Genomic DNA, 13,437 nt, shown 5'->3' on the forward strand with positions numbered 1-13,437 from the left:
CTGTTTTGAAAGCTCTAGTGTTTTGCACCTTGTGTGCTTCAACACAGTATGCTGAATCTTCTGTTCATGTTCTAGTGGCTGTCATAGAAAAAGGAATTATTTATATGCTAAAGATCTCTCCTTACTTCACAAGTGTTACAAATAAATCAATTTCATGCTATTTTTAATCTTTAAAACATTCCACAAACATTAAAAAACTATACACAACCATTCACTCCCCCTAAAAAAATCATTCATTTTAGCTCTGGCAGGACTATCTTGAGTATTAAAACAAACAAACAAAAAAGCAGCTAGCATAGCTTAGATGTACAGATGGCCATAAATCCACAGCAGCGATTTTTCTGATTATCATTCTCACTTGCACTGTTCATGCTCTCAGAGCTCAAAATTAACTGTGTTTTCTTCTGAATACCATTATTCTTTCCTTCTCTGCCTATTTTCTTGTGGATGGCACCATCAGGAAATCTGTAGCAAACCAATGCAGAAGCTTGTCAAGCACTGTGTGAAGGCTGCCCCATGGAGTAACACCACTGGGTCACTGCCACTTACTCCTACTTTGTGTTGCCAAAGCAACCAGGTCCAGGAACAGCTGGATGGGTATGTACAGTTAGCTCCAAGCCATCCATTATGTCTCAGGACCAATGTATATAAATGAGCAGATTCAGCATCACCAGAAGCCAGTAGGATGATGTGGAAACAAGACGAGCCAGGTAGGAACCAGTCAGGTGGCAATCTCACCTCCACTCGTGTTCTGGTTTGGCTTCCCCTTAGCCTGACTTGATGGATGAGTAATTCCTCTCTCATTCTGCAGTCCTACTCCTCTGGAGCAAAGAATCTTAATTTAGCAAGGAATCATTGTGGTGCTGGCACAGAACAAGAAAGATCTCTTTTATTTTTAAATGAAAAAGTTTAAGCAACAGTCAGAACATCACCATATAGTAGATACATGGGCTGTATGTGCAAGACTACACGAAGCCTATGGAGAAGAGCACGGGTGCACACTACCACATCAAATCAGAGTTTCTAAACACATTTCACCCTACAAAGAACTTCTCTCGCTGGGTACTTCATCCTAGGCACGGTAGCGAGTTTGTGTTTCAGAAGTACTCGAAAGACTTCTGTTAAAGTAGCTGGGAGTGAGAAGCTGTAAAGCTGAACTCGTCCTGGATTTGGTTGAGCTCGAAAACCAGGGGTGATGAAGTCCAGACATCTGCGAGGGGGTTACAGACACCTAACACATCATGGTCGAGCTCACTTTTACGGCTGAGAGCTTTGAGCACCCCCTCCTGTCACGGCTGTGTGCTGGGCTCCGGGCATGGAGCAGCACGGAGGAGGTTGGGGGGCAGGAGGGGATGAGGGAGAAGGAGGGGGACGAGTGGCAGGGAAATTCGGGAATTCCGAGGACAACGGTTTGACGAAGGGGTTCCGAAGAAGCAAATGCAGTCATAGAGCGACTGAAAACGCAGCCAGGACTGGATAGAGACCCGGGCACAAGCAGAGAACACGCCTCCGGGGGCCTACGGGAGGCGGGACAGCTTCGCCCCTTCCGGACCCTGGGCCGCGGGGGCTGCGCGGCTTCCCGGGGAGAGGGCGCCGCTTCCCGGTCATGCCAGGATCTGCCGTGCTTCTCGTGTGTTCGTTTTTTCTAAAGTCAGTGTTTTCAAGGCTGGAGAAAGTAATGTGTTTATAGAGAAGTTTGGTGAGGTAATAAATAAGGAAAGATGAGGTAATAAATAAGGAAACTACAGGCATGGTTTAAAATCGCTTGACTGTGTCACCCCAGAGAAGCTAGATGCCTTCCAAAAGGATATATATATATATATATATATAAACTTTGACTATAAGACTGTTTCTGTTTCAAGAAGATAGATAATATTTTTCACTCGTGTAACATTTCCAGTACCAGGTCCTTCTTGCGTATGGGGGTTTTCAGTAACAGGTTTGGTTTGTCAGGAACTTGATCTTCTGGAGAGCTTCTTGTGTGAAAGCAGCTAAATAACGAAGACTAGTGTTGCAGGAAGGATTAATAAAGTTATTCTGGTAGTGTGCACGCCGAGCCATGTATTACACGGTCCCATCGTTGACGGGTGAGCGGGAGGAATGACTCGGCAGGAAACGACGGGTCTAGAATCGAAACGGGGAAGTCTCAGCTCGTAGTGAGTCTGTAGTGGGTAAGAACCAGTTCCAAGACCGCTGCTTACGGGTGGGGAATTAGCTCAAATGGTAGAGCGCTCGCTTAGCATGCGAGAGGTAGCGGGATCGATGCCCGCATTCTCCAAATGTTTTTCCACCCTCAGCTTCACGGTAAATTTTACCACGATAGTTTTCCGTATTTCCTTTTTACTCCTAATTTTCTTCATATAGTGGTATAAATAAACCGGAGAGCACCGTGATAATAAAAAAAATTACGATTGGTTTAAATACCTCATTTTTTTCTTTTCAAATGCAAATGTTTCTTTTGCATCCAGGGAGAAAAGCCCACAGTCTTTGCATGAAGTAACAAATCTTAGTGGTGTTTTAATACAAGAATAAACAAATATGAACAAATTATCGAGAAAAATAAAAGTGTTTTTTTCTTTTTTTCTTTTTAATGTGCCCTTAAATCCTTGTTGTATTATTTAATTCATTAATTACGTTTATATTTTATATTACAGTTCACTATATACTGAAAAAAAAAAATATTTTTGCTATAGTAGTCATTAGTTTTGTTCTGTTTTGGTTGTGTAGGCTATTTATTAGAAACAATGGGCTAGAATATTCTATAGCTCTGTCACTCCCTGTAGCAAGATTATTTTGCTTATGAATTTTCACATATGTGAAACATCATGGAAATGTCTCCTGCAGATCCGTGCTTGCACATCTTAAGTCTTAAGATTTCTTTATTCTAATTGGATTTTCTTACTAGCTTGTTCAGGTGTTTAGCTGCTTGTAATTCCAGGTTAAGGCAGAAGGGGAAAATGAGCAAGAGGTAATTCCTACAAATACAGTGAATTCATTAAGACAGGATCTTGGGAGTATACGTATTAAAACAAATAGAAACAAAAATTATGAACTGAAACTGAAAAAATTGTGAGCTGAGACTGGGTTTCAGCTTAAGGAACAGGGAGATGCTGTGCTGCATGAACGTGTGAGTAGCACGTGGGAAGAAAATGAGGGAGCTTGGAGATTCTCCAGTGGTGTTTCAAGAAAGAAGTTAACCTCTGGATGGATGGGATAGAAACTGAATTTTCCTATTTTTCTTGTCATCTCCATGTATCAAAGAGAAAAGGGGTATTGTGACTTTCAGACTGCTATATACTTGTCAAAATCAAGCCTATTGGAGGGAAAAGTGTTACGGATGTGGGTGTCCACTTCCTTGGAGTGAGGCTCTGTAGTAGTATTCTGTGTGATTATTATTGCTTCTGTGTTTTATGTGTTTCTGTTTTTGTTTAACACCTGACACTTCCCTGTGCTTCTGAAGAGGATGAGTAATGTTGCTCTGCTCAGCTAATCAGATGCAAGTTGTGCACTGATGAAAGAATTTAGTGTATCTCTTGTACAATCACTTGCAGAACTATGGCTTCTGGCTGCAACCTCTCTAGACTAATGATTGTTTGTCACATTTATGCCTGGCTTCCTACAATGGGACTCTTCTGTCTGCTCGGGCTTGTAAATGCACCCCGATACAAATACGAGTGCTTTTTCTCATCCCATGTGGTGTTTTATGCCTTTACTTTTTAGGTTGACAATCTTGTGAAGAATTTACTGCACTGAGAGAGGCAAGGGTCCCAGCTCCCAAAAGCACTGCATGTGGGAGGAAATTACCTGGTGATGGGTAAGTAGTTTTCAGAGCCCAGAGTCAAACAAATTTCTACCCTGTGTCTACCCATGCTTTCTGAGTCAGAAGTTGCAGAGACACTCTGGGTAATGAAAATTCACCTTTGTTTGATTTTTTGTTGTTATTGCCATTCACAAAAACTTACATCCTTGGTGATACTATGCTTAAATGAGTTACACAAGTAACTTATTATTCCTTACTTTTCTTTTATCAATACTTTTTTGCAAATATTACTTAGAAAATATTTCCACGGGTGGGATGGAGCTTGGGAACCATCATTCTGTCAACTCTGAAGACTGTGTTTTACATCAAAAAGGTGATGTGTGGAATCTGCACTCAAAAATCTCGATTCTGTGAAATACTTTTAATTTTTTTTTCCACATGATTGCAGCACAGTGGTTTTCTGAGCTAAGAACACTGCAGTTTGAAGTCTTCTTATACTGGATGCTGTCTGATGTTTGACAATATATTCATAAAAAGGTTTTTGCTGTAATGATTACCATTATGCTTCTGCTTACCAAGTATTTTTCCTCTCAAGTTCAGTGTTGAAAAAAAAACACCAACATCTAGTGGATGGGTGCATACACAGGTGGATCACACACTGTTTTCAGGGCATACAAGTCAGCTTTGGTTTGGTGAGTCCACAGCTGTATTTGTATCACGCCTCAGAAGGTACACAGGTGTACTATTCATCCTTAGATTAGAAGCACCTAAAAAATAAATAATAATAATAATAATAAAAAAGACTCCTTTGGAAAAAATAAGCACGCAGGCACTGGCTGGATGTAGTGCTCCCTTAAGCCTTGGAGCCAGGCAGGTTCTAGTTTTGCTGCAAGGAGCACAGGCTGGGGAAATGTATTTTGCTCCTCCTGGCTGCAATCAGGATTGTCACAGAGGGTGAGGTTTGTGTACTGGTCTCCACCATTCCAGTGTCACTTGCTCTTGAACATAAAGAACAGGAAAAGAGGGGCAACTCTTTTGGGTTCAAGGGCATAGTTCCTCTGTTCAAGGCCACAATATTTTCCGTGGTGATACTGTAACAGAGGAGAAAATTCTTTAAATATTGTATAAATTTCAGTATCTTCACTGTTTCCACTAAAAGAAATACTGAAATGGGCTACAGAAAGAATCCTCTTACAATCACCTTATTGTGACAACAGATCATTAAAATGCAGTTAAATGCTCCACAGATCATTAAAATGCAGTTTAAGAAAAATGATTCCACTGTACTTGAAAAGCTTACTTCTAATTCCCCTGATGAAATCCTGCTTATTCCTGTTAATCTGGTAAAAAACCGATAACTTGACGAGACAGAGATCAGTGGGAGAACTATTACGGATTTATCATTTTTAGTTACACACAGACAGCAACTCCCGCGCTTGATTTGTCCCGGGACAAACGAAGGGGAAACCGAGAGGAAGGAGGCGGACTGACTGCTGGGACGAGCAAGGATGGCGGCGACTCCGGGGCGGGGAAGAGGTTCCAGGAAAAAAAAAAACAAAACTCCGCATCCTGGCTTTTTGATCTCTGCCAGATGAACCGGCGCGTTATAAAAAAAAAAAAAAAAAAAAAAAAAAAAAAAATTTAAAAAAAATTTAAAATTTTTTTTTTAAAAATTAAAAATTTAAAAATATAAAAAAAATTTAGAAAAAAATTAAAAAAAAAAAAAAGAAAAAAAAAAAAGAAAAAAAAAAAGAAGCAGCCAGTTTATAAGGGAAGGGCTGGGACGCTACCGGGCGCCTCCGCGGTTCCCGGGGACTGCGCGGCGGGAAAACCCGCATAGCCTCCCGCAGCTCCCGGGACATCTCCGCCCCCTCCGCCCCCTCCGCCCCCTCCGCCCCCTCCGCCCCCTCCGCCCCCTCCGCCCCCTCCGCCCCCGCGCCTTTCCCGCCCGCTCCGCCAGCCTGCGGTCGCCCGGTGGGAAGTGACGGAGGGTGCCGGGCGGAAGTGACGCGCATCGCGTGCAGGCCCGGGCCGGTGTGTGTGTGAGTGTGTGTGTGGGGAGACCGGAGAAGATGGCGGGATCCACAGGTCTGTGAGGGGGGCCGGGTCGGAACGGAACGGAACGGGGGCTGGGGCCCGAAGGAGGGGCGTGGGGGGATGTGCCCGGGGGGCACCCCGGCAAAGGCCCGTGGGGGGGTTTCTTCCTTTCTCAGGGAGTGGGGTAGGGCGGGGGGGGGGGGTGGGGGGTGTTGCGAGCTGCCGCTGATGGGAGCGGGCGGAGTGGGGAGGTCTCTTCTGAAAGGGGGGGAAAAGGTGGTGCTCCAGGTTATGCTCCAGGCACGATCCCTCCCGTCTGCAGGGCAGCGACGACCCTGTGAGAGCCTGGTCCTGGGATAAATGGTGGGAGAAAGGGGTCCGGGTTCTGTAATGAAAAAGAGGAGGCTTTATGTGCTGAGGAAAGGAATGGATAGGTGAATGTGTGTATAGGAAAGGGAGGAGGTGTCACTAGGCTGGTGAAGATCCTGGAGGGAAAAGGTTTGTACTAAAGAAGTGCACCAGTGTACCATCCGGTGAGTATAAAAGTCATGGTATAGTAGACTCTAAAATAAAGGATTGTCACTTTTCCTTCTTGATGCAGGGGAAAAGGGGCCAGGCCCGTGTTGTGTTTTGGGCAAAATGCTTCAATGTGGTGGGGAAGAGGAGTGAAGCATCTTGCTGTCCTTTCCACCGGTCAGCCAGTGGAACCAAAGGGTCTCTTTTATAGGCAAATGTAAGGGCACAGAGCTGCAAGTCATCCCAGGAATCCCACATCAGTAATCAGTATCGTGTGTGTTGAGCATTTGCATGGCAGAATACTGTGCAAGGTGGTGGCAAAGAAAATAACAAGAATATTGCTTCAGGTACTGCATGTAGAATTTTAAGAACTACAATTACACTGTCTCCGTTTCACTTCATGGGAGTCTTTATGTATAAAAAGACATTTCCCTACTAGAAGAAGCTGAAGACTTCAAGGCCTCATTTCTCTTTCTTTCACCCCTGAGAAAGCTCAGGACAGAGGAATTAATTGACCTCTGTGGCCGGGCTAGGGTGAAAATAGGACATTAGTTTATTTCTTCTCCCAATCCACTGTTGTTCCTTGAGGGATTGAGACTAGGAACAAACCAGAAGAAACCTTTGTGTGCCAAAACTGGTCTTTGTACCTTACTGTTGATTCTGTAAGAAGAGTGTGGGAACATTTTTTGGGGTAGGAGAGTCTTTTCCACTTGCTGATTTGACTTCGGGGATGTGAGATTTACGGGGTGGGATTTGGAAAAGTTACAACAAAATTGGGTGTGGAGCAGCTTTTACAACTCTGTGGAAGTGCAGTCCAAAAAGAGACACGATGCCTGTGATAACTGACCTAAAATTGATGTATTACAGAGACTTAAGTATTTGCTTGGCTATGTATTGCTGCATCCTATTTTGTTAAATTTTATCGACTTGCTTCCTGGTGTCTAAGTTTAAAAGGTTTTTTTCTTTAGTTTTATTCTGCAGCAGCTCCCAAAGACTTCAGTTTATGTCTGGGTTCTGGCCTGAGATTTCCTGTAATGCACAGGAAGTAAAGTTAGTTTAAGCAATGCATATTGGGTATTGGTACTTGGCATCATGATCCATTCAGTCTGGCTAGTGCAGAGTATCAGTCACTAAGCATTTATATAGTAAAAAAAGCTATTTTCTTTCTGCTTTCACAGAACGTTCAACTACATAAGAATATTTTGTTTTTTAATAGACTTTCTTAGATTTATTGCTATAAATACTTCTCAGAGTGATATTTTAGATCTTATGTATGCACTTATTCTGAGAAATATAAGCCACACCTAAAGTTCAAAAAAAAGTAGGAGTTGTCAAAAACTTTATACATGTGTCTGCTCCAAGTGGTGTAAAATGCTAGTACTGCATGTATGCATTGTTCAAAAAATGAAATAATTTTAGTAAAATGAAGCGAGCAGGCAATCATTAACAGAATTGGTAGGAAAATTAGGGCCTCTAAAGTAAAATACTCCCATAGAGAAAATTCGGTTGGCTTTTTATTGGTAAATGCATAGATCTTGAGGGATGGGGAGTGTGTTTTCATTTTGTTCTTTCTACACACTACAGAAATTTTGATTTTTAAGACTTCACCTAGAACTGCTTTTGACAGGAAGATGTGTTATGCTGATTTGTGGAGGAGTCGAGAGTGATTTGCTGTAGACATCTGATTTAACTCAACCTAGCTCTGTGGATTTAATCTCCTCTTGCTATGAAGTTCATCCTAATCATTATGTATTTCAAGGAAAAAAAAAAAAAAAAAAAAAAAAAAGGATTTTACTTGCATGAAGTCCAGGAATTAAATTCTAGCCCCAAGGAAGTTGAGAGCAAAGCTTTTGCTCAGGTCAACTGTCTTAGTTTTACCCCAGAGATTTCTTTCTTTGGCTTACTAGTTCTTTGAACTATCACTTAAAAACATTGCATGCCTTTAACAACAGGTGGTTTAGTTTGAAAGTAGCTATTCTTTAATGTGTGGTACTGTGTATGTCAGCACTATATAGTGGTTGAATTTCACCTACCTTCTAGAATCATCTATATTGACTACCTTTGCATGTAGATACTGCCTACCCTAGAAATGAACATTTGTAGGCTGCAGTTTGATTAATATTCCAATGCTGTGACTCCTGGTTGAAGCTGGGCCTGGGTTTATATGTGTTCTGCTGGAGGTCTGGGGAAAAATAAGTCACTTTTTAAAAGAAGAGAACAGCTACCGTTGTTATAAGCAGCTGATTTCATATGGACTAGCTGGAGATTCATTCTGTTAATCTCTTTTTGAAAATAAAGAGCAGAAGATGTAATTAAACATTGTTTCAAGTTAAAAGAAACAGTTTGCTAAGGCATATTATTTAAAGTCTCTTGAGTAACTTGAGAAAAGGAAATAATAATATCATCAAAAGGAGTTAATTTCTGCATTTCCATAATTTGGGGTTTACTTAAAATTACCTTGTGTGTAGGGTAATATCAATATGTAAAATGTGGATGTTTCCTAAAAGCAGTGAGTGACCATGTGACTAAGTAGCTAGAACTTAAGTATGAAAAGATGAGAATTAAGGCAGCAGTGTCTAATACTGTGCTCCAGCTGTGGGCTACTGAAGATTTTGTCTCTTTCCTTTTCAACAGAGGGCTTCAGTAGCTTGGGGGAGGGTGAATTGGGCTAAGTTAATGAAAATTCCCCTTCTTTTTGCTGAAACTGCTCAGGGAAAAAAATTGACTGATCTCATCAGCAATCATATCTGAGACTCCTGATTTACTTCTAGTATGTAGTCACAAGCAGCCTTTTTTGTGTGCTTAGTGGCTTTGAAGGAGCACAACTAGATCACAGAGAGGTATTTTTTTCCTGTATAATCCATACTTTTCATTTCCAGGTATTCTAATTTTTAAGGATGAATCATCTCCTATGTGTGACTTATGTTGTCTGTGCAAAATTATCTTTCCCTTGAAGTTTATTTGTGATTCTTTGAACTGAAGTGGCACAATGCTCAGTGCCAGTGCCTTGCTTTCTTAACTTAATTTTTTAATGTCTATTTGCAAATACTGGTCTGTGGAGAAGGCAGATCTAAGTGTGTTTGACTGCAGCTTTGAGGAAGCTGATACTAAAAATGAAGAGCTGGAAGTAATCTTGAGTGCATTCAGTCTAATTCATGAAGGAAGGACTGACTGTATCTTTCCTGGTGATTGGGGCTTTTGCTTTGTTTTTAAAGATTTTTTTTCCCCAAAAAAATTCTCCATTGAAAAGGATTTCATAATGTGAGACAGAGCTTTGTAATACTTTCCCTTAAATCGTTTGCAGCTCTTCTACATTCCAAATCCAGCTGATGTCTGTCTGGTCTGCGCTTAGTGGGATAGATTGATGGATCACCATACCCTGTATGGAGACTCCTAGATATTAAGAGCCATTCAGAGTAATAATAAGTGGGATCTAGAAAGAATGTTTTACAGACTTTTTTCCATATAGGAGATGATATGATTTAAGCTTTGTATGTAGAAAACTCATGTGTTAAACATAGCAGAGGTGAGCTTCTCTTTTCCTTTGACCTGTGCGATGCCTGTTTTCTCCCTCTCTGTTTTTTTTTTTTTTCCTCCTTGTGGAGGAAAAAAGGTATGTGTTACCTTCAAGGCTGAGTAAAACTTGGTCCCCTTTTCTCTCTTATGCCTCCATCACATTGTTCATTTATCTGGAACCTGCCCAAGAAGTCAGTTTAAAAGCTGTTTAGAATTTTACAGGCGTCAGATTTTCTTCTGTGTATTTATGTTAGCTCTGTAAGCACAGACTTCTTGAATCTGCAAGCAATCAGACAAATAAAAAGAAGTAAAATACTGTATTTTGTGTGGCAGCAGGCACTCTGTGTGGGGCAGTTTTCCATCCTGTCCTATGCGCGAGGAATTGCAACTGTGATTGTTCTGCCTCTTTAAAAACTTCTTGGAAAGCCACAAATGATTTAGATGGGCTTCAGCTGGGCTGAGAACAATCTAGCTTAAGAATTACTTTTAAACTATATGTAGACCATCAGTTCTTTCCAACTTTGTGGCATATATAGGCAAGATACTCTGTTTCTTCCTGGAGCTTTGTCTGTACCATTTTCCTTTCTTTATTGCTGGTATTTTACAACTCTGTCTTAAAACACAAGCCCCTGCTTTAGTCTTTCTGCCACAGTAGCTGTGTAAGAGTATGCTCATGCTGAACACCTTACCTCTGAGATAAGCAAGTGGCCTTTGTAATCTCCTATTTGTTCAGGAGGTTGTTTGAAATTCAAGTTTGTTATGAGGCATAGTATTAAAGCTCATTATTTAATCTATGCTGCATAGTACTGAAAAGTTTTATCCTGGGTGAAGATGCAACACACAGTTTCCTAAAGATGTGCCTTTCAGCAGTTGGAGGAAGATGCTCTATACTGTAAATCTAAGAATGGGTGAGAAGGCTTCTCATGTGTGAGAATTAGATTTCCAAGTTTTATGAGTATCTGGTGGAACTGAACTACATATATATTTGCTAGTGTTTGTGTTCTGCCTTACGGAAGATTTTTTTTCCCAAGGCAGTGTTAAAAGACATGCTGTGAAACTGAGAAGCCTTGTTTTGTTGACAGACCTTTCCTTCTCTACTTTGCTGCTCTTAAAAGTTTTTGCTAGACTATAGCTTGCAGCTTTCATCCTGAGCAAAACTTTAAAGTTTCAGCTACTTACGTGGCTTGGGTTTTGTTGCCTTGCTGTCTGGATTAGTCTTTGGGAGCCTCAGCATGGATTGGGAAAAGATGGTGCTATGGGGAAAACATTAAACATTGTCTTAAGTGGTACTCAGAAGGGTTTTTTGCTATATGCTGTCCTGCCAAAAGGAGTATTTGGTTTTGTCATTTGAAGACAGTAATGAGAGATAATTCAAACAATATTTTGAATAAAATCAGTACATCAGTGGAAAAACTTCTGACTGTGGGGCTGTCAGACTGTTCTGAATAACATGAGCTTCTGCTTTACAGCCTTTTCAAAAATGTGTGGTGTTTTAACTGTGTGACTCTAAATCATTTCTAGTTAGTATCTTAGAACAAATGGAATCTTCAATACTTATGACTTCAGAACTCTAAACTAATTCTTTATTTCAGCAGGATGAGAAGCTTCAAATAGATTTTAAAAATGTGAGGAAAATTATGTCTGACATCTAGATAGCCTCAGTATATGTTGAATTATAAAAAAAATCATCTCATTGCATTTGTGGCTATTCATCACTGGGTAGTTGTGTTTGAAATTTGCTTGAATAAATTAAAAAAAGTTTTCCCAATACATGTGAAAGTAGTGTCCTTTATTTAGGATACCGATATTGTTTTAGTAAAATGTCCAGGTTTATTCACATAATTTAGAACTTTTCCAAGGAAGAAATTGTAACCTTTTGTCTCACTGAAGTGGAATTTGTGATCTTGAAAATAATAAATAATTTGGAGTTCCATGGGATATAGAAGATAGCAGACTGAAGTACAACTGTCACAAAAATAATGTAATGGCAGTTCTTGTTACTAAATATGTTGTGGTCGGTACCTTGGCTTATAATATCCATAAATGCATGCTTATTTTGTATAAGTGAAAAAATAACAATGGCTCATGTTATTTGCTTTACATTGATAAAGGATCTTTATGTTTTGGACTGTAGGTGGATGCTGAGTCATGTTGGACAGGACCTTCATGCAAGTCTTAGAACAACCCTTAGCTAATCAATGACTTGTAACCTGTGCTAGACAGCTTTATAGCTTTGCTACACTAAATCCCTGAAGCTAGTCTTGTTATCTGGGTCACACTGTATTCTTACTATTCTTACTGTTAAAGCAGACCCTGTGAAAGCCATTTCATGACCAGTATCCCCACTTCTTCTGTCCCTATATCTGGGACAGAAAATTTTTTTTACATCATACTTTAAAAAAAAGCTTAAAAAGTATGTATTCGAAAACCTTTTTCCTCTCTGCCAACACAAAATGAAACTTTGAAAAATTGAGTCTATTTGCCTTCATACCTTTCCTTTAGCCTTTTTTGCCTTTACATAGCTTTGTTTTTAATAGGGGGATCAGTTTGTACTGAACAAGCTTGGTTGTGTTTTTTTTTTTTTTTTTAGCTACTTAAGAGAGAAATTGGAAAGATTAATTTGTCTGATAAAATCTTTATTCTGTAGACTATTAAATCACAATCAGTATTGCTGGTGGGTTTTAAGGTGACAGATACCTGTTATAAAACCTCTTTACTGGCTTCCTAACTTACATTGCTTTGTACAAATTGAAATAGCAATAAAATTCTCAATTTTCTAAGTGTCACAATGTGTAATTTTTTGTACTTTATCACTTCAAACACTAAAACATTTGGGAAGGTGGTTGAACCATTTAATATTTCATCGGTGGTTTATTTACTAGTTACCTATGAAGAGTTAACTTTTCAATCGTAGCCAGGCTGTGTATTTCCACTCTTCACTGAAACAGCTTGGATGTCAATTGATGAGTTATTTAGTGACTTAACCATTTAGTTCCCCTGGTATTATGGTTAAGGCACAACTGGATATGCAGTGTCTGTGTAACTAAAGTGAGCTAACAAGAGTCTGGTTTATAGCAAAAAACCCCTTGCACTTAGATATAATATATATAAGATATATAGATATATCTGATAATATGTACTGATAGATTTACGCCATTAATATTAGTGAAAGTTTGTAGGATTAGTTTTGAGCAATTTACTCTGATTTTCTCTTAGAACTGCAGTCTGGTTTAGTGGGTTTTATACTGTAGTTTTCTATTGGCATGGTAGCTTTTTTGAGGTTTTTTAGGATGAGGTATTTTAATTACTTAAAAGTTGTGTGGGAGCTTTTCTGGGTTTTAGGTTTTTTGGCTTTTTTTTTTGTTTGTTTGTTTGTTTTTAATAAGAGCTTCCTTATGCTTTCACTGTTTTGTAGTCCAACATTTGTCTCTCTAGTGGAGCAAGCTTCTTCATTAGTGCAATTTATATGAGCACCATTTGTAATTCTGTGCCAGCAACTGTACTCAAGATTATTGTAGTTGACTGGAAATGCAAAGATGGAGTGAATCAAACTTTAACTGCTGTTGCATCTTGGCTAAAGAAGCTGAGTTGTTTCTATAAGCTTTGGA

The 13,437-nt window shown here is 39.8% G+C and overlaps 1 protein-coding gene, 1 long non-coding RNA gene and 1 other non-coding gene across 5 annotated transcripts in view; 2 read left to right on the forward strand and 1 right to left on the reverse strand.

Annotated features, from left to right (window-relative positions):
• Positions 1–2,205: 2,205 nt before the first annotated feature.
• Positions 2,206–2,278, forward strand: TRNAA-AGC (transfer RNA alanine (anticodon AGC)). The gene has a single exon. It is a non-coding gene; the product is annotated as a tRNA-Ala (tRNA).
• Positions 2,279–4,443: 2,165 nt separating this feature from the next.
• Positions 4,444–5,341, reverse strand: LOC139793761 (uncharacterized). Of its 2 annotated transcripts, none has more exons than XR_011724783.1 (2): positions 5,179–5,341; positions 4,444–4,851 (listed from the first exon to the last, which is right to left on the reverse strand). It is a non-coding gene; the product is annotated as an uncharacterized lncRNA (long non-coding RNA). The 2 variants fall into 2 exon arrangements; XR_011724784.1 differs by having other exon boundaries at positions 5,061–5,341.
• A 353-nt stretch (positions 5,342–5,694) lies between these two features.
• The window catches only part of UBE2V2 (ubiquitin conjugating enzyme E2 V2), a 28,853-nt gene continuing 21,110 nt past the window's right edge, over positions 5,695–13,437 (forward strand). For both annotated transcript variants that reach the window (XM_071737511.1, XM_071737512.1), the window contains exon 1: positions 5,695–5,848. In XM_071737511.1, the coding sequence (XP_071593612.1) occupies positions 5,833–5,848 (16 nt within the window). In that variant the 5' untranslated portion in view covers positions 5,695–5,832. The remainder of the gene's footprint in view (positions 5,849–13,437) is intronic.

This window comes from Heliangelus exortis, chromosome 2 (genome assembly GCF_036169615.1).
Source record: "Heliangelus exortis chromosome 2, bHelExo1.hap1, whole genome shotgun sequence".
Lineage (NCBI taxonomy): Eukaryota > Metazoa > Chordata > Aves > Apodiformes > Trochilidae > Heliangelus > Heliangelus exortis.